Below are 25,023 nucleotides of genomic sequence, written 5' to 3'. Positions count from 1 at the left end.
CAGGTTGCAGAGCGTTGTTCTGTTGGCGCTGACGAGCCTAGACTCCTGGATGGGGATGGCACTATCCCTCAGGCGCCCATCTGTGTCCATGCCCCTGCCTCCACCCCTCCACCCCAAACAGTCTGAGCCATGCAGCCAGCTATCACTCCCCCCAGCCACCTTCTGTGGTTATTTTTACTGAGGGACAAGGCTGTGGGGTCAGGTGTGGAAAGAAGTGAAATCTCTCTCCTAAGGGAAGGTTTAAAAAAAGACCCCAGCTCAATATCCATCACAATGACCATAACAGTAGAATGGAGGAGGGGCCTGATGGTAATACGCTCAATAAGTGTCCACTCCGTAACCGTCCACTCTAATCGTATTCGGAGGTGACATTTCAAAACAAATAAACCCCTCAATTTAACAGCAACGGAGGTGTTTTTCATGGAAACGTTTGCTTCCTCTTTAATTTCCTGGTGTTCCAGGTCAGTTCTCAGCCCAGTAGATGAGGTCAGTGTTGATGTTAGCTGTGAAGTACTAGGAAGCAGATGAATGTGGCGGTCATCCAAGCTGAGCTGACATTGATTGGACCACACCTCAAAGCAGGGCCTGATAGGAACTTCAGCCTCTGAGTTTGCCTTACTCAACCTTTTGTGGAGCGGGTTGAGCTTTAACTTGGTCATGTGGGTGCTGAGCTTGCAGATGCTTTTGATGTCTATTGGAAACCCCAAATCTGACCATTTGAATTGACTTAGCCTGTCATTAACAAAACAGGTCTTTTAGAGGTCCGTGAAATAGCTTTCCATATGTGTACAGTTTAATGTAGACAAGCTCTACATTTTCAGCTTTAAGTCTGCCCTACTTAGAGTGAAAGTGGTTGTGGGGAGTAAATGGCTCAGTGGAGACCACCTATGTGAATGAAATTATAATGATTTTTATAAAAAAATTGACAGCGTGCCGGAGAACATTTTTAGCTTCTTATGGCTGAATAAACTGGTGGAATGGAAGGATATCTTATCATTGATCTATTATGAGGCAGTTTGGCAATGGCACTATGGCTATAAGAGACAATGACGTTGATCAGACTGTAGTTGTTGCAATCAATCAAATGTATTTATAAAGCCCTTTGTACATCAGCAGATGTCACAAAGTGCTATACAGAAACCCAGCCTAAAACAGCAAGCAATGCAGATGTAGAAGCACGGTGGCTAGGAAAAACTCCCTAGAAAGGCAGGAACCTAGGAAGAAACCTAGAGAGGAACCAGGCTCTGAGGGGTGGCCAGTCTGTGCCGGATGAAAAGGTTATAAGAGTTCATGGCCATTAAGGCTAGATCGTTCTTCAAGATGTTCAAACATTCATAGATGACCAGCAGGGTCAAATAATAATCACAGTGGTTATAGAGCGTGCAACAGGCCAGCACCTCAGGAGTAAATGTTAGTTGGCTTTTCATAGCCGAGCATTCAGAGGTCGAGACAGCAGGTGCGGTAGAGGGAGGGAGAGGAGGTCGAAACAGCAGGTCCAGGATAAGGTAGCAGGTCCGTTGAACAGGTAAGGGATCCATAACCGCAGGCAGATCAGCAGCATGACCAGGTGGGCTGGGGACAGGGACAGCCAGGAGTCGCCAGGCCAGGTAGTCCTGAGGCATGGTCTAAGGGCTCACGTCCTCCGGGAGGAGAGAGAGATGGGAGAATTAGAGGGAGCATATTTAAGATAACACAGGGCACCAGATAAGACAGGACAAATACAACAGATAGGACAGGCTGACCCTAGCCCCCCGGCACATAGACTATTGCAGCATATATACTGGAGACTGAGAGGGGGGGTCGGGGGACACTGTGGCCCCGTCCGACGATACCCCCGGATAGGGCCAACCAGGCAGTATATAACCCCTCCCACTTTTCCAAAGCACAGCTCCCACACCACCAGAGGGATATCAACAGAGTACATGGCCAACTTACTACCCTGAGACAAGGCTGAGTATAGCCCATGAAGATCACCCCCACCACACGAGCCCGAGGGGGCGCAAGACCGGACAGGAAGATAACGTCAGTGACTCAACCCACTCAAGTCGAGTATAGCGAACAAAGCCTGGCAAGACGTGATGCACCCTTCCTAGGGACGGCATTTCTCTCTACTCTTCTCTTTTTTATCAACATCTTAAGTGTTTGCTTCAGGGCTGAGAGGAGTGGTAACGTAAAGTCTGGTTCAAAATTGGAAGTAGCTAAAGACTGAGGGGGTGAGAGAAAAGAAGACGGAGTTCAGAAGACTGAGTTCAGAAGGATAGACAAGGAAGTTACAGTTTTTCTAATAAAGTATGTAGAGAGAAAATAGACTACATTATTTACAATATCAAGTCTCTCTCCTCAATCTCTCCTCAGTCATCCCTCCCTCCTCCTTCATCTCTCTATCCCCCTTTATATCAGTCTCCCTCTCCACCTCCGTCCTGCTGCCTTTGTCCAGACACCTCACCAGGCAGATTATAATGGAATTTCCTGGGAAGCATTAAACCCAGTGGAGGCTGGTGCTAGGAACGCTAGCAAGTCCCACGAGAGCAAATCCATCTCCTATAGACGTTAAATTGAGCAGAACAAACATGCATATACAGTTGTCCCCAATCCCCTGACTGCACTTAATCTGAAAACCACCTAGCTAATGGAGTAATCAAGCTCCTCAATGTGCAAAATACAACACTATATTTTCAACTATTGTCATATACATATAAAGTGGATATAAAAAGTCTACACACCCCTGTTAAAATGGCAGGTTTTTCTGATGTAAAAGAATGACACAAAGATAAATAATGTCAGAACTTTTTCCACTGTTAATGTGACCTATAATGTGAACAATTCAATTGAAAAACAAACTGAAATCTTCAAGGTTGCATAAGTGTGCACACCCTCTTATAACTGGGGATGTGGCTGTGTTCAGAATTAACCAATCACATTCAAACTCATGTTAAATAGAAGTCATTACACACCTGCCATCATTTAAAGTGACTGATTAATCACAAATAAAGTTCAGCTGTTCTAGTAGGATTTTCCTGACATTTTCTTAGTTGCATCTCAGAGCAAAAGCCATGGTCCGCAGAAAGCTTTCAAGGCATCAGAGGGATCTCATTGTTGAAAGATATCAGTCAGGAGAAGGGTACAAAATAATTTCCAAAGCATTACATATACCATGGAACACAGTGAAGACAGTCATCATCAAGTGGAGAAAATATGGCACAACAGAGACATTACCAAGAACTGGACGTCCCTCCAAAATGTATGAAAAGACGAGAAGAAAACTGGTCAAGGAGGCTTCCAAGAGGCCTACAGCAACATTAAAGGAACTGTAGGAATTTCTGGCAAGTACTGGCTGTGTGCTACATGTGACAACAATCTCCCGTATTCTTCATATGAATGGGCTATGGGGTAGGGTGGCAAGACGGAAGCCTTTTCTTACAAAGAAAAACATCCAAGCCCGGCTGAAGTTTGCAAAAACAAACGTCAAGTCCCCCAAAAGCACGTGGGAAAATGTTTTATGGTCTGATGAAACCAAGGTTGAACTTTTTGGCCATATAATTCCAAAAGGTATGTTTGGCGCAAAAACAACACTGCACATCACCCAAACACCATACCCACAGTGAAGCATGGTGGTGGCAGCATCATGCTTTTGGGCTGTTTTTCTTCAGCTGGAACCGGGGCCTTAGTCAGGGTGGAGGGAATTATGAACAATTCCAAATACCAGGCAATTTTGGCACAAAACCTTCAGGCGTCCGTTAGAAAGCTGAAGATGAAGAGGAAGTTCACCTTTCAGCACGACAACGACCCAAAGCACACATCCAAATCCACAAAAGCATGGCTTCACCAGAAGAAGATTAACGTTTTGGAATGGCCCAGCCAGAGCCCAGACCTGAATCCAATTGAACATCTCTGAGGTGATCTAAAGAGGGCTGTGCACAGGAGATATCCTCGCAATCTGACAGATTTGGAGCGCTTTTGCAAAGAAGAGTGGGCAAATGTTGCCACGTCAAGATGTGCCATGCTAATAGACTCCTACCCAAAAAGACTGAGTGCTGTAATAAAATCAAAAGGTACTTCAACAAAGTATTAGGTTAAGGGTGTGCACACTTGTGCAACCAGGTTATTGAGTTTTTTTTATTTATAATTTTTTTCTCAAAGATTTCAGTTTGTTTTTCAATTGAATTGTTCACGTTATAGGTCACATTTAAAGGTGGAAAAAGTTCTGACATGATTTATCTTTGTCTCATTCTTTTACATCACAAAAACCTGGCATTTTAACAGGGGTGTGTAGACCTTTTATAGCCACTGTAGTTGTGGCCATTGTTTTACAAGCATTTCGCTACACCCGCAATAACATCTGCTAAATATGTGTGTGACCAATCAAATTTGATTTGATATAAATGCCATGGTGTCAGTGATAGCTGTTTTGGTGATGGAAGAAGTCAGGACAACTGCATGTGGGTATTGTTATTCACACAAAGACTCTGTTTAGTGGTAGGCTACACACATAGACTTGTTATTCAGTTGCAGTTGTGACAGCAGCTCTTCTCCTGGGTAATGTTCAACTTATCTGTTCTTTCACCTGTTGGACGTGACCGGACAAAGGTCGGGGAATGTTCTACAGGTGTCCTCGGCTCGCTCTACCTGCAGTGCAAACAGCGCCACCTGCCTGATGGATGAGAAGACCTCATTTCTATCCACAACACACTTGAGAAATACTGGACTAGCGCAGTTAGCAGTCAATCAGTTATAACACGCTGACTTGTAGAAGGGGTTGTGGCATACAGTTTGTATGAATGTACTTTGAATTCTTTTTAGGTCTGGATTGACATGTATTTAATGAATACCAAAAACTGTTTTGCAGATAATGCTATAACAGTCTATACAGTATGGGAAAAAAGTATTTGATCCCCTGCTGATTTTGTACGTTTGCCCACTGACAAAGAAATGATCAGTCTATAATTTTAATGGTAGGTTTATTTGAACAGTGAGAGACAGAATAACAACAACAAAATCCAGAAAAACGCATGTCAAAAATGTTATAAATTGATTTGCATTTTAATGAGGGAAATAAGTATTTGACCCCCTCTCAATCAGAAAGATGTCTGGCTCCCAGGTGTCTTTCATACAGGTAACGAGCTGAGATTAGGAGCACACTCTTAAAGGGAGTGCTCCTAATCTCAGTTTGTTACCTGTATAAAAGACACCTGTCCACAGAAGCAATCAATTAATCAGATTCCAAACTCTCCACCATGGCCAAGACCAAAGAGCTCTCCAAGGATGTCAGGGACAAGATTGTAGACCTACACAAGGCTGGAATGGGCTACAAGACCATCGTCAAGCAGCTTGGTGAGAAGGTGACAACAGTTGATGCGATTATTCGCAAATGGAAGAAACACAAAATAACTGTCAATCTCCCTCGGCCTGGGGCTTCATGCAAGATCTCACCTCGTGGAGTTGCAATGATCATGAGAATGGTGAGGAATCAGCCCAGAACTACACAGGAGGATCTTGTTAATGATCTCAAGGCAGCTGGGACCATAGTCACCAAGAAAACAATTGGTAACACACTACGCCGTGAAGGACTGAAATCCTGCAGCGCCCGCAAGGTCCCTCTGCTCAAGAAAGCACATATACAGGCCCGTCTGAAGTTTGCCAATGAACATCTGAATGATTCAGAGGAGAACTGGGTGAAAGTGTTGTGGTCAGATGAGACCAAAATCGAGCTCTTTGGCATCAACTCAACTCGCTGTGTTTGGAGGAGGTGGAATGCTGCCTATGACCCCAAGAACACCATCCCCACCATCAAACATGGAGGTGGAAACATTATGCTTTGGGGGTGTTTTTCTGCTAAGGGGACAGGACAACTTCACCACATTAAAGGGACGATGGACGGGGCCATGTACCGTCAAATCTTGGGTGAGAACCTCCTTCCCTCAGCCAGGGCATTGAAAATGGGTCGTGGATGGGTATTCCAGCCTGACAATGACCCAAAACACACGGCCAAGGAAACAAAGGAGTGGCTCAAGTAGAAGCACATTAAGGTCCTGGAGTGGCCTAGCCAGTCTCCAGACCATAATCCCATAGAAAATCTGTGGAGGGAGCTGAAGGTTCGAGTTGCCAAACGTCAGCCTCAAAACCTTAATGACTTGGAGAAGATCTGCAAAGAGGAGTGGGACAAAATCCCTCCTGAGATGTGTGCAAACCTGGTGGCCAACTACAAGAAACGTCTGACCTCTGTGATTGCCAACAAGGGTTTTGCCACCAAGTACTAAGTCATGTTTTGCAGAGGGGTCAAATACTTATTTCCCTCATTAAAATGCAAATCAATTTTTTTTTGTATTTTTTTTTTGTTATTCTGTCTCTCACTGTTCAAATAAACCTACCATTAAAATTATAGACTGATCATGTCTTTGTCAGTGGGCAAACATACAAAATCAGCAGGGGATCAAATACTTTTTTCCCTCACTGTAAATCATAACACCAATAGAAACGTCTTATATGCAACAAGTTTGGAGAGCTACTGATTCAAACCTCCATTCAGATAACAATAGAGAGAGTAGGAGAGAGGGAGAGGTGACAAAACGAGTGAAGGAATGCTCAAATGAAAGGCTGATCTGTTATTCATTCTGTGTTGCTATTGAAGCTCGAACCACCGTCCCTTTATGTGGCAAGGCCTGTGAAAGAAATTACATAACCAACCTAGCTGCTGCCTGGCAGGCAACAGAAAAAGGCATATTTTCCCACACATGGGTATATTATGCACTCTGAGCCTTTGCAGCAAATTGCCCTGATTTCTGTCCTATTATATTAGGGTAATTGGAGGGTTTATGAGGCGTGATTAATCGTGGGTTGGGGCATCGGGAGGCGGCGGAGGTCCAGGCAAGGTACCGCACTGCTCCGGAATGCTAAGTGCTTTGGGCCGAGGCTCACTGCCAGCTCATTGGCTGGAAATACGAGCGACGGGTTGGCCTTTCATTCCCGCCGGTTGAAATGGCACTAATAAAAGCATCACCTCCTAGACATGTCTGCCCCGTGACGGAGTGGATAGTTGGCTGGTTCTGCGGTTGGACACGTCGCATGGCAATTGGACTATGACTCTGGTCTTGCAATTGTTCCTCAGGAGAGCAACACTCAGGAGAGCAACACAAACAGTGGTAATGGGAGTGGAATTGGTCATTGCAGATGGGTGTGGTTTTTGTATTCAGTGATGATTCAGTTTGAAGTACATAGGCCTAGACTTTTAGGCAAATACAGTAAATGCTAAATAAGCCCAATAGTCTTTAGAAACCCCCATCTTGGAGCTGCTGGAATGAAGTAAACCCATTGATTCAGCATTGATTTGTTCCTCTCACTCTCTTAGGGCCGTGGGCCACTTCAATCTGGCCTGGAGATGCTTAATGCTGCGCTCGGCTGGCAAGGAGCCCTGCATTCCCCCTTGGACCTGAACCTTAACAACAAACCTGAATGCTAATATGATAACACTGACCCCTACAACACAAAACCTAAACAACATGCAATGGTATCCGCCATTAGCCTAACCATAAACGGACTAAACCTGAGCACAGCACTGATATATAATGACAGTTCCCATGACATAACCTCAACACCTAACCTTAACATTATCCCAAATCTGACCATAAAACACCAATCCTTAATACTCCACCTGGCCATACAACGCCACACCTTAACACCAAACATGTAACAAACAATATAACTGATCTAACGCTCAAACTCCGCTGTCAATGGTTGAAGGTCCCAGCCTGGTCCCAGCCAGGTCCCAGCCAGGCTATCTGTCAGAGTATGATTGAGTTATGACGTGAGGAGGAGGGGTCACACCGTCCTCAGCTGACACATCCAATCAGTCACCGTCTCAAGTACCCAGTCCTATGTGTCACAGTGTAGCACGATTCAGACCAGAGTTTTGTTTTAAGAATCAACTTTGATTTGTTTTTTGTTTTTATCCAAGATGCGTGTGTCCGTACGTGTGTACGAATTTCAAATCAAAATTTAATTGGTCACATACACATATTTAGCATATGATATTGCGGGTGTAGCGAAATGCTTGTGTTCCTAGCTCCAACAGTGCAGTAGTATTTAACAATTCACAAAATACACACAAATCTAAAAGTAAAATAATGTAATTAAGAAATATATAAATATTAGGACGAGCAATGTCGGAGTGGTATTGACTAAAATACAGTAGAATAGAATACAGTATATACATATGAAATGAGTAAATCAGTATGTAAACATTATTAAAGTGACTAGTGTTCCCTTATTAAAGTGACCAGTGATTCCATGTCTATGTATATAGGGCAGCAGCCTCTAAGGTGCAGGGTTGAGTAACCGGGTGGTAGCCAGCTAGTGATGGCTATTTAACAGTCTGATGGCCTTGAGATAGAAGCTGTTTTTCCAGTCTCTCGGTCCCAGCTTTGATGCACCTGTACTGTCTCCTCCTTCTGGCTGATTGCGGGGTGGACAGGCAGTGGCTCGGGTGGTTGATGTCCTTGATGATCTTTTTGGCCTTCCTGCGACATCGGGTGCTGTAGGTGTCCTGGAGGGCAGGCAGTGTGCCCCCGGTGATGCATTAGGCACACCGCACCACCCACTGGAGAGCCCTGCGGTTGCGGGCGGTGCAGTTGCCGTACCAGGCGGTGATACAGCCCGACAGGATGCTCTCAATTGTGTATCTCTAAAAGTTTGTGAGGGTCTTAGGGGCCAAGCCACATTTTTCAGCCTCCTGAGGTTGAAGAGGCGCTGTTGCGCCTTCTTCACCACACTGTCTGTGTGGGTGGACCATTTCAGATTGTCAGTGATATGTACGCCGAGGAACTTGAAGCTTTTCACCTTCTCCACTGCGGTCCCGTTGATGTGAATAGGGGCGTGCTCTCTCTGTCTCCTGAAGTCCACGATCAGCTCCTTCGTTTTGTTGACGTTGAGGGAGAGGTTATTTTCCTGGCACCACTCCGCAAGGGCCATCACCACCTCCCTGTAGGCTGTCTCGTCATTGTTGGTAATCAGGCCTACTACTGTTGTGTTGTCTGCAAACTTGATGATTTGAGTTGGAGGCGTGCATGGCCACGCAGTCATGGGTGAACAGGGAGTACAGGAGGGGGCTGAGCACGCACCGTTGTTGGGCCCCTGTGTTGAGGATCAGCGAAGTGAAGGTGTTGTTTCCTACATTCACCACCTGAGGGTGGCCCGTCAGGAAGTCCAGGATCCAGTTGCACAGGTTGGGGTTCAGACCCAGGGCCCAGAGCTTAATGATGAGCTTGGAGGGTACTATGGTATTGAAGGATGTAGTCAATGAACAGCATTATTACATAGGTATTCCTCCTGTCCAGATGGGATAGGGCAGTGTGCAGATGGGATAGGGTAGCGGGATTTCTTATAAGCGCCACTTCTGGATGAGCATTTTCTTGTTTGCTTATGGCCTTATACAGGCCATTGGTTTGTGGTGGTATATAGACGGCTACAAATAATATAGATGAGAACTCTCTTGGTTTATGTGAGCGCATGTGTGTATGTAGTCAGAATTCCTGTATTTATTCACCTCTTACATTTATTTTCTTGCTGCGTGCTTGTCTTTTGAAGCTGACCTGGGCCTTGCAGGGGGCTAAGTCTTCACGTTGCCCCGTCTGAGGCCCTCCCTCAGTGGGGAGGCAGTCTACTTTAGACCCACGCTTCAGTGACTGCAGATTACACCAACACAAATTAAATCAGGAAGAGAGAGGGTCCCGTACGGGCCTACTGTAAATACACTGTGCTATATCCTGCTACATGTTGCTAACTTCCTGTTAGTGTAATACTGCCGCTACTGTGTCAGTAATAAAACATCCCATTCATTATAAAAGTAGGGCTACTGCAAATAGAAATTGACAAATAGGATATATAGTTTTGTCAGAACAGAAAATGGTTGGATGGTTTGATAGGACAGTAAAGGATGCTTAATGGTGATATCAGTTTCAGGTGTTAGTCATGTCTGCCTGTCTCTGAGGGCTAATTTAGGGAGTGACGGTAGACTGGCTTTAACGTCATCTGGGGGTGTTTCCGACTGACTGCCTTTGATATTAAGGGAGCTCGGAGGATTCAAACTTCTGTGAAGACAATGGTATTGTCCTCAACTTCTCACTCTCCCATGCAAGAAAATACATTTGTGTCCACTGTTCAGACCTGCCACCCTCTCACCTTGCCAAGTGTGGGCACAGAGCACTGAGATGCCCATTGTTCTTGCCCCTCCCCCTCTTCTAATACCAATAACCACGGGCCTTGCTTCGAATCTCAATATATTGCTAACCTTTGGGGTAGACTGTAGACCCAAACATGCAAGCAAACAAGCGCACACACGTGCACACACACACACACACACACACACACACACACACACACACACACACGCAGTTGTTTGCTGTCCTCTGGGAGACAGGCAAAGGGTTTATCTTCACTAAGTAGCTCAACACTTGCATTTGTTGCTTTTTCGCAGAAAATGTTTGTAACCCCTTCAGCTCATTGTTTTATTTGGTTGATCTGAAACTAAATAAGTGCCTCTAATAGATCATAGATTCTGATTTATTATCTACAATACATACACTACAGTTCAAAAGTTTGGGGTCACTTAGATATGTCCTTGTTTTCGAAAGAAAAGCAATTTTCTTTTGTCCATTAAAATAACATCAAATTGATCAGAAATACAGTGTAGACGGCTGATTTGTTGTAAATGGCTATTTATAGCTGGAAACGGCTGTTTCTTTTAATGGAATATCTACGTAGGCGTACGGGGGCCCATTATCAGCAACCATCGGTCCTGTGTTCCAATGGCACGTTGTGTTTGCTAATCCAAGTTTATCATTTTAAAAGGCTAATTGATCATTAGAAAACCCTTTTGCAATTATGTTAGCACAGCTGAAAACTGTTGTGCTGATTTAAAGAAGCAATAAAACTGGCCTTTTTGAGACTAGTTGAGTATCTGGAGCATCAGCAATTGTGGGTTTGATTACAGGCTCAAAATGGCCAGAAACAAAGATCTTTCTTCTGAAACTCATCAGTCTATTCTTGTTCTGAGAAATGAAGGCTATTCCATGCGAGAAATTGCCAAGAAACTGAAGCTCTCGTACAATGCTGTGTACTACTCCCTTCACAGAACAGCGCAAACTGCCTCTAACCAGAATAGAAAGAGGAGTGGGAGGCCCCGGTGCATAACTGAGCAAGAGGACAAATACATTAGTGTCTAGTTTGAGAAACAGTCGCCTCACAGTTCCTCAACTGGCAGCTTCATTAAATAGTACCCGCATAATACCAGTCTCAACTTCAACAGTGAAGAGGCGACTACGGGATGCTGACCTTCTAGGCAGAGTTGCAAAGAAAAAGCCATCTCAGACTGGCCAATCAAAATAAAAGATTAAGATGGGCAAAATAACAGAGGAAGATTGGAAAAAAGTGTTATGGACAAACAAATGGAAGTTTGAGGTGTTCGGCTCACAAAGAAGAGCATTTGTGAGACTCAGACCAAATGAAAAGATGCTGGAGGAGTGCTTGATGCCATCTGTCAAGCATGGTGGAGGCAATGTGATGGTCTGGGGGTGCTTTGGTGGTCGTAATGTGGGAGATTTGGACAGGATAAAAGGGATCTTGAAGAAGGAAGGCTATCACTCCATTTTGCAACACCATGCCATACCCTGTGGACTGCGCTTGATTGGAGCCAATTTCCTCCAACAACAGGACAATGACCCAAAGCACAGCTCCAAACTATGCAATAACTATTTAGGGAAGAAGCAGTCAGCTGGTATTCTGTCTATAATGGAGTGGCCAGCACAGTCAACTGATCTCAACCCTATTGAGCAGTTGTGGGAGCAGCTTGACCGTATTACATTTACATTACATTTATATTTACATCATTTAGCAGACGCTCTTATCCAGAGCGACCTACAGTTAGTGAGTGCATACATTATTTATTTTTATACTGGCCCCCCGTGGGAATCGAACCCACAACCCTGGCGTTGCAAATGCCATGCTCTACCAACTGAGCTACATCCCTGCCGGCCATTCCCTCCCCTATCCTGGACGACGCCAATACGTACCGTATGGTACGTAAGAAGTGCCCATCAAGCCAATCCAATTTATGGGAGGTGCTTCAGGAAGCATGGGGTGAAATCTCTTCAGATTACCTAAACAAATTGACAACTAGAATGCCAAAGGTCTGCAAGGCTGTAATTGCTGCAAATAGAGGATTCTTTGATGAAAGCAAAGTTTGAAAGACACAATTATTATTTCAATTAAAAATCATTATTTCTAACCTTGTCAATGACTACATTTCCTATTCAGTTTGCTATATTTCCTATTCATACTCATTTCATGTACAGTGGGGAAAAAAAGTATTTAGTCAGCCACCAATTGTGCAAGTTCTCCCACTTAAAAAGATGAGAGAGGCCTGTAATTTTCATCATAGGTACACGTCAACTATGACAGACAAAATGAGAAAAAAAAATCCAGAAAATCACATTGTAGGATTTTTTATGAATTTATTTGCAAATTATGGTGGAAAATAAGTATTTGGTCAATAACAAAAGTTTCTCAATACTTTGTTATATACCCTTTGTTGGCAATGACACAGGTCAAACGTTTTCTGTAAGTCTTCACAAGGTTTTCACACACTGTTGCTGGTATTTTGGCCCATTCCTCCATGCAGATCTCCTCTAGAGCAGTGATGTTTTGGGGCTGTCGCTGGGCAACACGGACTTTCAACTCCCTCCAAAGATTTTCTATGGGGTTGAGATCTGGAGACTGGCTAGGCCACTCCAGGACCTTGAAATGCTTCTTACGAAGCCACTCCTTCGTTGCCCGGGCGGTGTGTTTGGGATCATTGTCATGCTGAAAGACCCAGCCATGTTTCATCTTCAATGCCCTTGCTGATGGAAGGAGGTTTTCACTCAAAATCTCACGATACATGGCCCCATTCATTCTTTCCTTTACACGGATCAGTCGTCCTGGTCCCTTTGCAGAAAAACAGCCCCTAAGCATGATGTTTCCACCCCCATGCTTCACAGTAGGTATGGTGTTCTTTGGATGCAACTCAGCATTCTTTGTCCTCCAAACACGACGAGTTGAGTTTTTACCAAAAAGTTATATTTTGGTTTCATCTGACCATATGACATTCTCCCAATCCTCTTCTGGATCATCCAAATGCACTCTAGCAAACTTCAGACGGGCCTGGACATGTACTGGCTTAAGCAGGGGGACACGTCTGGCACTGCAGGATTTGAGTCCCTGGCGGCGTAGTGTGTTACTGATGGTAGGCTTTGTTACTTTGGTCCCAGCTCTCTGCAGGTCATTCACTAGGTCCTCTCGTGTGGTTCTGGGATTTTTGCTCACCGTTCTTGTGATCATTTTGACCCCACGGGGTGAGATCTTGCGTGGAGCCCCAGATCGAGGGAGATTATCAGTGGTCTTGTATGTCTTCCATTTCCTAATAATTGCTCCCACAGTTGATTTCTTCAAACCAAGCTGCTTACCTGTTGCAGATTCAGTCTTCCCAGCCTGGTGCAGGTCTACAATTTTGTTTCTGGTGTCCTTTGACAGCTCTTTGGTCTTGGCCATAGTGGAGTTTGTAGTGTGACTGTTTGAGGTTGTGGACAGGTGTCTTTTATACTGATAACAAGTTCAAACAGGTGCCATAAATACAGGTAACGAGTGGAGGATAGAGGAGCCTCTTAAAGAAGAAGTTACAGGTCTGTGAGAGCCAGAAATCTTGCTTGTTTGTAGGTGAACAAATACTTATTTTCCACCATAATTTGCAAATAAATTCATAAATAATCCTACAATGTGATTTTCTGGATTTTTTTTCTCAATTTGTCTGTCATAGTTGACGTGTACCTATGATGAAAATTACAGGCCTCTCTCATCTTTTTAAGTGGGAGAACTTGCACAATTGGTGGCTGACTAAATACTTTTTTTCCCCACTGTATGTTTTCATGGAAAACAAGGAAATTTCTATGTGACCCCAAACTTTTGAACGGTAGTGTACATGGCATGGAAGCACTGCATTTGACTTGGCGTAGCTGGTCGACGATTTAAACTAGTTCGGATCTGAAAAATGATCTCAAGTGCAATGGCAGGCTGGTTTCCTTCTGCATAAGGGAGAAGCAAAAGGTGTAATGCGAGCTCAACATAAAAAAAATCATTGTAATATTTAAGCAAATTTAAAAAGCTTGACGTTTCGGCCACCATTGCCCATCATCATGAAATGCATTCAGTTCATATAGACTCTTAGGCTTAATCCTATTCCAAAGCACCTTGGCGATGTAACCATGGATGACCATCTTACTGAATCTAAGATGCAAACAAACCACCAGCATTCTTCCTCATCCCCAACAAAGACTAGTTGATTTGTCTGATTGCCTTTCTGATGTCCACTATCCCTTCCATTGAGGTGAACAAGATGTATGCTACAGCTAGCTGAATCAGCGTCCACTTTGTACCGGCAGCCCTCAGTTTTTTTCTCTCGCTCTCTCTCTCACTCTCTCTTCCTCTCCTTCCTCTCTGTCTGTCTGTCCTGTCTGTCCTGTCTGTCCGGTCGGCCTGTCCTGTCCTGTCTGTCTGTCCTGTCTGTCTGTCCTGTCTGTCCGGCCGCAGTGACGGGCAATGGCTCTTTGAGAGGAGTATACAGAGGTTTGAAGCTGAGGAGGAACAGAGTGTATTGTCACTGTCTGGAACTCTGTAGGTTTGCGAAGTGGAATTCATATGTACTGATGACCTCATCCTGGTTCCAGATTGGGCTGACCAACACACAGTGCCTCTTTCAATATCCACACAATGAACTTTGATTTGACTAGAATACCACTTACAATGAGACAATGTCTTGGATGCATTCAACGTGATAGTTAGCTAGTGTGGATATTTTAAAAATGACCAGTGATTACCTGACTCTGTTCTGATGTATATCCACACTAGCATACTACCTAGTATGAAACAATATATTGGGAATATGTTCTATGTGATACGCTACTATAGACATTGGAACGTGGCTGACCTTAGATTGACCTTGTCTCTCCTCCTCTCTTCTCTCTCTACAGGTTGTGCTTCATAGTGGCTCTGGGCTACCTCAGTTTCTGCCAGATCACCCGGGTCTACGTGTTCGACTATGGCATGTACTCTGCAGACTTCACTGGGTAAGTTCTGGGTGTTGTGTTGACTATCAATGACATTAATTTGCATGTATCAATCAATCAGAGACAAGGGAGCTGAGAATTCCAGGAGACATGGCAGTCCTCGAGAATTGGAGTCGAATGCCCCTGCACTATGGGTGTCCAAATATTGTTAGTACCACATAACCAGCTGTGGAGTAAATCGAAAAGTCCAGCAACTACAATGCACTTAACTGTAATGTACATTGGGGTGCATTGATCAAGACTTCAGTTCCACCTCCTCCCTGGTTTCTGGTGAACCAGAAAACCAAACGAGTGCTAGGGCAGGGGTGGCCAGTTGCTAAGCAACCCCAGTAGGAGACCCACAGCATCACAAGTGCAGACCTCCCTCTTTGCCTCTTTGATTTCTTCTTTCTTCCTCTCCATTCCTTCCTTCTCTCGTTCCTTCCTTTCTTCTCTTCCTTATTCATGAAATGCCGATGACTAAAAGCTTGGAAATGGCATAGAATATCATCAAGTCATACTTAATAGGCTCTTTGTAGTTTCTCCCTGGGTTAGACGGTCAGGGCACAATCTATTCCATGCAACATAGTCATCTGCTACCAGTTTTAACTTGCTACTAACTTTAACTTGGGGTGTTGTATCATTTTGAACGACTGATTTTCTGTGCAACCTACAGCTAATGAATACTCCCATTAATAAGGATAGTCTTTAAGATTTCACCCCACAGTTCTTCAGTCATATGGTATTACGTACGTGACACTGTGTCTTGTTGTCTTCAGGGCATATAGAAAAGCATACACAGACTTAATAGACATTGCTGATAGCAGCAAGAAGTAAGTCTTCCATTCCAAAGAGTGAGGATATGGTAATGGATGTTAGCTACAGTAGTGTTCCCAGTGCTTTCAGTGAATGATGGTCAATTAAGCAATAAGGTACATTAAGGTACCTCGTAATTAGAGCAGTAAAAATAAATGTTTTGTCATACCCGTGGTATACGGTCTGATATATCGCTGCTGTCAGCCATTCAGCATTCAGGGCTCGAACCACCCAGTGTGTAATTAATAATATATCCCTGATGGAGATGGGATGTTAATATATTATGTAATGAGAAGAAGTTAGCTACAGTGTAGGTGAGCAGTTGCAGTCAGGGGTGATATAAGTTGATGTGATTGGTTACTCTCCTCTCCTGTGTTCTCTCCTATAGACCAATGATGGTCATCACTCAGAAGATAACCAGCCTTGCGTTTGAGATACATGACGGTGAGACACCTGTGTGTGTGTGTGTGTGTAAACAAGCGTGTGTATTTGTGTACGTAATATGATTCTTATCGTCTGTGTGTGTCTCTATATCTAAGGAAGTCAGTCGTGGTGGTGATGGAACACGCCATTTGTCATTGATAAGGCTGTCATGACAGTTGCCTGGGAGATAAAAGCAGCAGCAGAGAGGGAGGCAATAACAGTGGTTTTATGAACTGCTCTCAGTTTCCTCTCTCCCAGCCAGCTAAAGCTACAACTAGCAGGGGAAGTCAGGAACTCTACCACGTTCTATGCATAGTGAGAGAGATCTGGCTAAAGCTACAACTAGCAGGGGAAGTCAGGAAGTCTATGCATAGTGAGAGAGATCTGTGTCCCCTTTTTAATAGAAAAATAAGCAAGACATCAGAGGGGATATGAATGTCAAATTGTATTATATTGGTTTCAGCTGCTAGGACTTTTCGTAGGCAAGTTTCCATTATGTGTTTGTTTTAGGCTGGGTTTCTGTATAAGCACTTTGAGACATCTGCTGATGTAAAAAGGGCTTTATAAATACATTTGATTGATTGATGCGTTTGGCACCTTTCAGACAATAAATAGTCCCCTTTATATCCCGTTCATCTGGTTTTATTCCTTTTGTATTGAAAAACAAACAACATATACCATTTCAACTAGTAGTTTTAATTTTCTAAATATCTCTTTGTCGACAGAATGCATAATACAGTAATTGATACTGTAGTGCTTGTATGGTGAGGAATTTTGACCGTGGACTCAGTTGAGGGGGCAGGGGTGGCATTGTAAACAAGTGTATGTAACGAGAAACGTTCTCTCCATCCCTCTCCAAGTTCCTGTCACGTTCGTTGTGTAATCGGACCAAGGTGCAGCGTGGTATGCATACATAGTCGTTTATTTTAATAAACACCGACAAAATAACAAAATCCAACAGAATGTGAAGTTCAAGAGGCTAAACATCAAACAAGCCAAACAGAAACAGGATCCCACAACTAAGGTAGGCAACATGGCTGCCTAAGTATGATCCCCAATCAGAGACAACGACCGACAGCTGCCTCTGATTGGGAACCACACCCGGCCAACATAGAAATATATAAATTAGATTTCACACCCTGACCAACCCAACTAGAGATCTCAATGTCAGGGCGTGACAGTTCCTCTGTAAGCCTTTTCCTTTCCTCTACACCAAATCATCCATAACGTCAGATACAGTATGCATAGTGAAGTGTGTGTGTGTCAAATCAAATCCACGTTTATTTGTCACATACACAGTTTACAGCAGGTATAAATGCTGCAGCGAAATGCTTACTTGCGAGCTCCCTCAGCAGTGCAGTACAACGTGTGTGTGTGTGGTGAATGGGGATTACATAGCTGTAGTCCTTTTGAAGTATTGTAAAGTAGAACGCCAGTGTTAGAAGTCCAGAAGCAGTCAAAAGGCCACAGTAACTCATTAAGGGATTAGTTGGGATGTCACATTGAGAACTACATGTTCTTCTGTAGAGGGAAACATGTCATGTATTACGTGACCATAGTGTAACCACTTGGGTGCACTGGAAAAAGTGTACACCCAAGTAAAATGGAAAGATAAGCAACATTTAAAATGATCAATTAGACAGTGCCCATTTTTCCCCATTCATTTGGGATTGGCTGGATCTAGATATGGCTGGATCTACACAACATATGTCGTGTGATATGAGCTCATCTCCACATTTGACCTCTTGAGGTCTGAAAACGTCTGACAAAGTTCTATTTTGGAGGGAAATATCCCTTTAATGTTTGCTGGAATTCCCATGGCGCTCAACAGATGGTAAACAGTGTTTAAATATGCATGGTAATGAGGTTATGTAATAATCCCCTCCTTCTCCCTGTCCTCCGCTGACTCCAGGCTTCATTATCACTGGGTCTCTCACCCACGACCCCTGACCTTGCCTATCACCACGGGGATGGCCTTTGACCTCTGTTTTGACTGGCCATTAGGCCACACAGCCCTTGGGGCCACTGGGCAAGTGGCAGTTATTTCTGTCGAATATTATGTTTGTTCCTGTCTGCAGGCTTCATATGAAAAGGAATAGTTTATGGCTGCTTTTCTGTATCTTATGAAGCAGACAACATACTGGAAGCATAACCTTTTATGGTGTAACACGTCATTATGCAATGACATGTTGATTAAACTGTAACTGTCACTTCTAGAGCCTACTGACATGGAAGAGGATGGCTGCTGAGACTAGGCCTAGTTGTCCACTGCTGTGTAGGCCTGTGTGATAGTGTCCTAGTGTGTGCTCGTACAGGCCTTAACAGTTGCGTGTGTGTGTTTGTGGTGTGTGCAGCTGTGTGGTCGGCATGATTTACTTTGGTTGTGTGTTCGGTGCATTAGGCGAAATGGAGGTTGATAAGGAGTTTAATCTGGTGAATGGCAGTGTGGTAAACGGAGCATTACTCCCATCTCTTCCCTTGCCTTTCACTACTGCTAGTAGCTCTGACTGAAGTAGACTGAGATAGACTTAGGCCACAGCTGATTTAGGCCCTGTACATTCGGGAAAGACAACACTACCGCTAGCAGGTCTGACTGAGGTAGATGGCGTCAACTCAATATTAGGAAGGTGTCTTAATGTTTTGTACACTCAGTGTATATCCATACTACAAAAGTAGTGCATGCAGTGTATAGGGAGTAGGGTGCCATGTGGGACTAAGACAATGTTAAGCGTTGAGCCATAATGAGTCTGACTCTGCAGACCAGACCAGTGGGAATCACTGAGTATGTAATTCTAGGAGTGATTCTGATAACAGCCCGGCTTCACCCCTAAAACATCATCAGCCTGAGACTATAGTCTTTAGCTGGATGAATCACTAGCTTAGCTCTCGTTTTCCTGACCTAATATCTGGGATTTGATTTCATGTTCCGCTTCTTTAGTTGTTTTCCCTGCAACTCTATTGTATTACAGTTAACACCTGATAATCATATTTCTCGGCACATTTTCTTAGAATTCAAATGCACACACTTCTTACTTACTCTGGATATCTGCATGCATTCATGACAGTCCCAGGTCATTGCATAATGTATTAGGAGTTGAATGTATGTGACCAGACTCTGTGTTCCCATAGGCTTGGCGAGGAAGGAGGAGCAGCTGACCCCCAGTCAGAGATGCCTAGCTGTAAGGTATGTGACCCAGGTATGTTTTTATTCTCCCAGCTGGACTAGAGACAGTTCTACTGCCATACTAAAGGTATTACTGTGGGATGTGGTCACTGGGAAAACCTCCATAGCAGCCGCTAGCTAGTACTCATGTCACGTGTATAGTTTCTGTTGTTCAGTGACATTTTTTGGTTCTCTCGCTCTCAATCTATCTCCTCCCTCTCTCTCTTTATTTCCCTCTCTCTTTCCCATTGTATCAAACATGTTTTTTTTTTCTACTTCTACTCAGATTTGATAACAATATGGACACAAATAAAGATCATGTAGGTACCATGTAAAATGTAGCTCACAACAGGACATTTGCTTCTAAAGAGGACGAGAGGATGGAAATGATTGCCTCTGGAGGAATCTTATATTATTCAATTTTCTTCCCATTAAATTACTGAGAACAGAATGTTCCTGGTATCAACAACAATTAGAGTGATTCATTATGACTTAACTACCCCAGCACTCCTCTCACAGTCTCTGAAAGCCTTTGCATGGCAACTGCACGTACGTCCTGCGTCATGTGACCAGGGTAGTCAGAAAGAAGCTGGTAGTGACCAAGGAGTGGAGCGCCAACCTACCGTGTGAAAGGAATTTAATCAATGAGTAATTTTGGCAGTACTTTAACGATGTTTGTGCAAGTTTAGTAGGACATTGAACAAAATTGTGCAAGTCATCCTTGAGAAAATAACATCCAGAAAATTACACATCGATGTCAAATCAGTCTTGACATTGTGAGAAAATAAATTGAGAATTGCCACAGTTACAAATATATGTTATAATATTGTAATCTGCTGATATGATACCTATAACAGCTCAACTACAGTTTAGCCTAGCCAACCCCTTGGCCAAAGGACAGAAATGTGACATGAGCTGCTCATTGTGACTTAGCTGCTCACTCTGAGACAAACTCCAGGGAAGCGAGAAATTAGCAATCAAAGTGTGTTCCCCTGACCTTGCAGTACCTCTACCACCACCACACTCAACAGATTGCACTTGGCAGGGAAAGGCTGCACTCACTCCCTCCAAAGTGCCACACAGATGTAAATGCTGCCAGTGCAACAAAGCCTCTTTACTAATCGGCTCCTAGAACCAAAAGCACCGCAACCATCCATTTTACAAAAGTTTAGGAATGCTCTGATCTTCATCGTGTCCTCACAAGTCACCATCCCATACATTTTCGTAACTTTTTTTGCATCTGCCTGAGTTCACGATAATTTGTCTGCTGAGTCACCTACGAGGGAAGACCTAGAGTTGTGTTCGAATACCCATACTAACATTTTATATTAAAATTTTAGTCATTTAGCAGACGCTCTTATCCAGAGCGACTTAGTTAGTGAGTGCATACATTTTCATACTGGCCCCCCGTGGGAAACGAACCCACAACCCTGGCGTTGCAAGTGCCATGCTCTACCAACTGAGCTACAGGGGACTAACATACTGTATACTACATACTTAATGAGTATACACTACAAACTATTAGTTCATTTTAGTATACAGTAAACGAATGGTATCCTTTTAGTTGAGTGTGCTAGCGCTTTGCCTGTCTACCGGAAGTTGATGCTGTTGCTATGCAACTTCTTGCTAGCTTGTTAGCATAACAAATTACTAGTAGTACGACATCCGGGAACTTTTGGCATACTAACTATATCCATACTATGACCAATAAGCATACTACATACTCAATTTACGTCACAAATAGTATGGTTAGTGCTTATTGGAACACAGCTTAGGTCTCTACTCTTGTCGCTCTACTTGGGTGGGCATTCAGTATGGCCATGCTAGAATTCCACGTATCCCTAATCTAGGGTCAAGGCAGGGTAGGGGTAATGTTAGCCCTAATTACCGTACTAATAGACACATGGATAGGAACGAGACCAGGGTGAAGTTATATGTAAGGTATGTTAAGGTTTTTTGTTAAATCTCCTTTGTGATCAGAGAACAGGATACAGTGCGTCCATGTTTTCTAGCATGACTCGATAGAGACAATCCTCGGCTTGACCCGCTTGTTGCTAACAGCTGCATCTCTGTCTGACATCTCATTCTGGTCTTGTCCTCTTCCCCCAGGAGGATGCCCAGTCTGCTGGAGTACCTGAGCTACAACTGTAACTTCATGGGCATCCTGGCCGGGCCCACCTGCTCCTACAACGACTACATGGCTTTCATCGAGGGCACGGCCTACCAGCCTCGCCACCTGGAGGCCAACGGAAAGGAGAACGGGAAGTACAAGCACACAGAGCCCTCGCCCAAGGTACCACACTGCCTGTCTCTCATTGTTAGAGCTCCCCCTACTGGTCAGGAGTAACTTGGTAGAATAAAATATAATTATTGGGTGATTCCTCACGAAACTAGAACAAAGAAATACCATGATTTTGGGGATCTCTGCTACGTTTAGTGTTATGATAGAATTTGTAAGCATTACCAACAGAGTGAATGTGAAAATGGATTTAAAAAATGAGTCGAGAGCTTGGGACTATAAGGTTCTATCTCCAAAAATATGATTCTGAGATAATTGGCTTTAAAGTTCATTGGTTTGAATGATGTCAGCAATTTTTTTTAAATTGTATTCCAGGTTTCTTTCTGGATGAAAATGGTACTTAGGGGGTGGACGTAGCAGGGGCATGGCCATGGGCGTGGCCAATGGTGCAGTCACCGACCCAACATTTTAGAGGCCCTCCTGTTGGCTGCAGTGATAAAATGTAGCTGTTTTAAAGCTAATTTCTTGCATTTCTACACATTTTGCCATCAGGCTGAGAGAAAAATGTGCAGTTTCAAAGCAAATTTCCTACAAATCTACACATCTTGCCATGGATTTGAGTGACTCAAACATTATTAAAAAATAAATGGGGGCCCCATCCCATGACAAAAATACTCCTGAATGCATCATTTGCAGAATTTTATTTTCTGCATACTTTATATCTGAAAAAGTTTTTCCATCCCCCCCAATGAGTTTATGTACTGCATACAAAATATTCAAACCCTTGACGTTTTCCACATTTTGTTACAGCCTTATTCTAAAATGGATTCAATTGTTTTTTCCCCTCATCAATCTACACAATACCCCATAATGACAAAGCAAAAACAGGTTTTTAGTAATGTTGGCAAAATATAAAACAACTGGAATATCACATTTACATAAGTATTCAGACCCTTTACTGAGTACTTTGTTGAAGCACCTTTAGCACCTTTGGCAGCGATTACAGCCTCGAGTTTTCTTGGGTATGATGCTACAAGGTTGGCACATCTGTATTTGGGGAGTTTCTCCCATTCTTCTCTGCAGATCCTCTCAAGCTCGGTCAGGTTGGATGGGGAGCATCGCTCCGCAGCTATTTTCAGGTCTTTCCAGAGATTTTAGATCGGTTTCAAGTCCGGCTCTGGCTGGGCCACTCAAAGCCACTCCTGCGTTGTCTTGGCTGTGTGCTTAGGGTGGTTGTCCTGTTGGAAGGTGAACTTTCGCCCCAGTCTGAGGTCCTGACCGCTCTGGAGCAGGTTTTCAGATCTCTCTGTACTTTGCTCTGTTCATCTTTCCCTCGATCCTGACTAGTCTCACCAGTCCCTGAAAAACATCCCCACAGCATGACGCTGCCACCATCATGCTTCACCGTAGGGATGGTGCCAGGTTTCCTCCAGACGTGACGCTTGGCATTCAGGCCAAATAGTTCAATCTTGGTTTCATCAGACCAGAGAATCTTGTTTCTCATGGTCTGAAAGTCATTTAGGTGCCTTTTGGCAAACTCCAAGCGGGCTGTCGTGTGCCTTTTACTGAGGAGTGGCTTCCGCCTGGCCACTCTACCATAAAGGCCTGATTGGTGGAGTTCTGCAGAGATGGTTGTCCTTCTGGAAGGTTCTCCCATCTCCACAGAGTAACTTTGGAGCTCTGTCAGAGTGACCATCGGGTTCTTGGTCACCTCCCTGACCAATGCCCTTCTCCCCCGATTGCTCAGTTTGGCCGGGCGGCCAGCTCTAGGAAGAGTCTTGGTGGTTCCAAACTTCTTCCATTTAAGAATGATGGAGGCCACTGTGTTCTTGGGGACCTTCAATGCTGCAGAAGTTTTTTGGTACCCTTCCCCAGATATGTGCCTCGACACAATCCTGTCTCGGAGCTCTACGGACAATTCCTTTGACCTCATGGCTTGGGTTTTGCTCTGAAATGCACTGTCAACTGTGGGACATTATATAGACAAGTGTGGGCCTTATCAAATCATGTCCAATCAATTGAATTTACCACAGGTGGACTCCAATCAAGTTGTAGAAACATCTCAAGGATGGTCAACGGAAACAGGATGCACCTGAGCTCAGTTTCGAGTCTCATTGCAAAGGGTCTGAATACTTATGTAAATAAGGTATTTCTGTTTTTTATTATGGGGGTATTAATGAGAGAATTTAAAAATATATACAGTGGGGAGAACAAGTATTTGATACACTGCCAATTTTGCAGGTTTTCCTACTTACAAAGCATGTAGAGGTCTGTAATTTCTATCATATGTACACTTCAACTGTGAGAGACGGAATCTAAAACAAAAATCCAGAAAATCACATTGTATGATTTTTAAGTAATTAATTTGCATTTTATTGCATGACATACAGTTGGGGAAAACAGTATTTAGTCAGCCACCAATTGTGCAAGTTTTCCCACTTAAAAAGATGAGAGAGGCCTGTAATTTTCATCATAGGTACACGTCAACTATGACAGACAAAATGAGAAAAGAAAATCACATTGTAGGATTTTTTATGAATTTATTTGCAAATTATGGTGGAAAATAAGTATTTGGTCAATAACAAAAGTTTCTCAATACTTTGTTATATACCCTTTGTTGGCAATGACACAGGTCAAACGTTTGTACGTCTTCACAAGGTTTTCACACACTGTTGCTGGTATTTTGGCCCATTCCTCCATGCAGATCTCCACTAGAGCAGTGATGTTTTGGGGCTGTCGCTGGGCAACACGGACTTTCAACTCCCTCCAAAGATTTTCTATGGGGTTGAGATCTGGAGACTGGCTAGGCCACTCCAGGACCTTGAAATGCTTCTTACGAAGCCAATCCTTCGTTGCCCGGGCGGTGTGTTTGGGATCATTGTCATGATGAAAGACCCAGCCACGTTTCATCTTCAATGCCCTTGCTGATGGAAGGTTTTCACTCAAAATCTCACGATACATGGCCCCATTCATTCTTTCCTTTACACGGATCAGTCGTCCTGGTCCCTTTGCAGAAAAACAGCCCCAAAGCATGATGTTTCCACCCCCATGCTTCACAGTAGGTATGGTGTTCTTTGGATGCAACTCAGCATTCTTTGTCCTCCAAACACGACGAGTTGAGTTTTTACCAAAAAGTTATATTTTGGTTTCATCTGACCATATGACATTCTCCCAATCCTCTTCTGGATCATCCAAATGCACTCTAGCAAACTTCAGACGGGCCTGGACATGTACTGGCTTAAGCAGGGGGACAC

The 25,023-nt window shown here is 43.7% G+C and overlaps 1 protein-coding gene across 1 annotated transcript in view; it reads left to right on the top strand.

The window, feature by feature from the left end:
- LOC311146015 (lysophospholipid acyltransferase 2-like) overlaps positions 1-25,023 on the top strand; it is a 92,498-nt gene that overhangs the window by 55,673 nt on the left and 11,802 nt on the right. The window contains exons 4-7 of the mRNA XM_084182450.1: positions 15,054-15,149; positions 16,333-16,388; positions 19,497-19,551; positions 21,640-21,823. Coding sequence (XP_084038576.1) covers positions 15,054-15,149; positions 16,333-16,388; positions 19,497-19,551; positions 21,640-21,823 — 391 coding nt within the window. The remainder of the gene's footprint in view (positions 1-15,053; positions 15,150-16,332; positions 16,389-19,496; positions 19,552-21,639; positions 21,824-25,023) is intronic.

The sequence above is a fragment of the Coregonus lavaretus genome, assembly GCF_964263955.1.
Source record: "Coregonus lavaretus genome assembly, chromosome: 18".
Lineage (NCBI taxonomy): Eukaryota > Metazoa > Chordata > Actinopteri > Salmoniformes > Salmonidae > Coregonus > Coregonus lavaretus.
The sequence above is the reverse complement of the archived record's forward strand: the minus strand, read 5'-3'. Positions and strand labels throughout refer to the sequence as shown.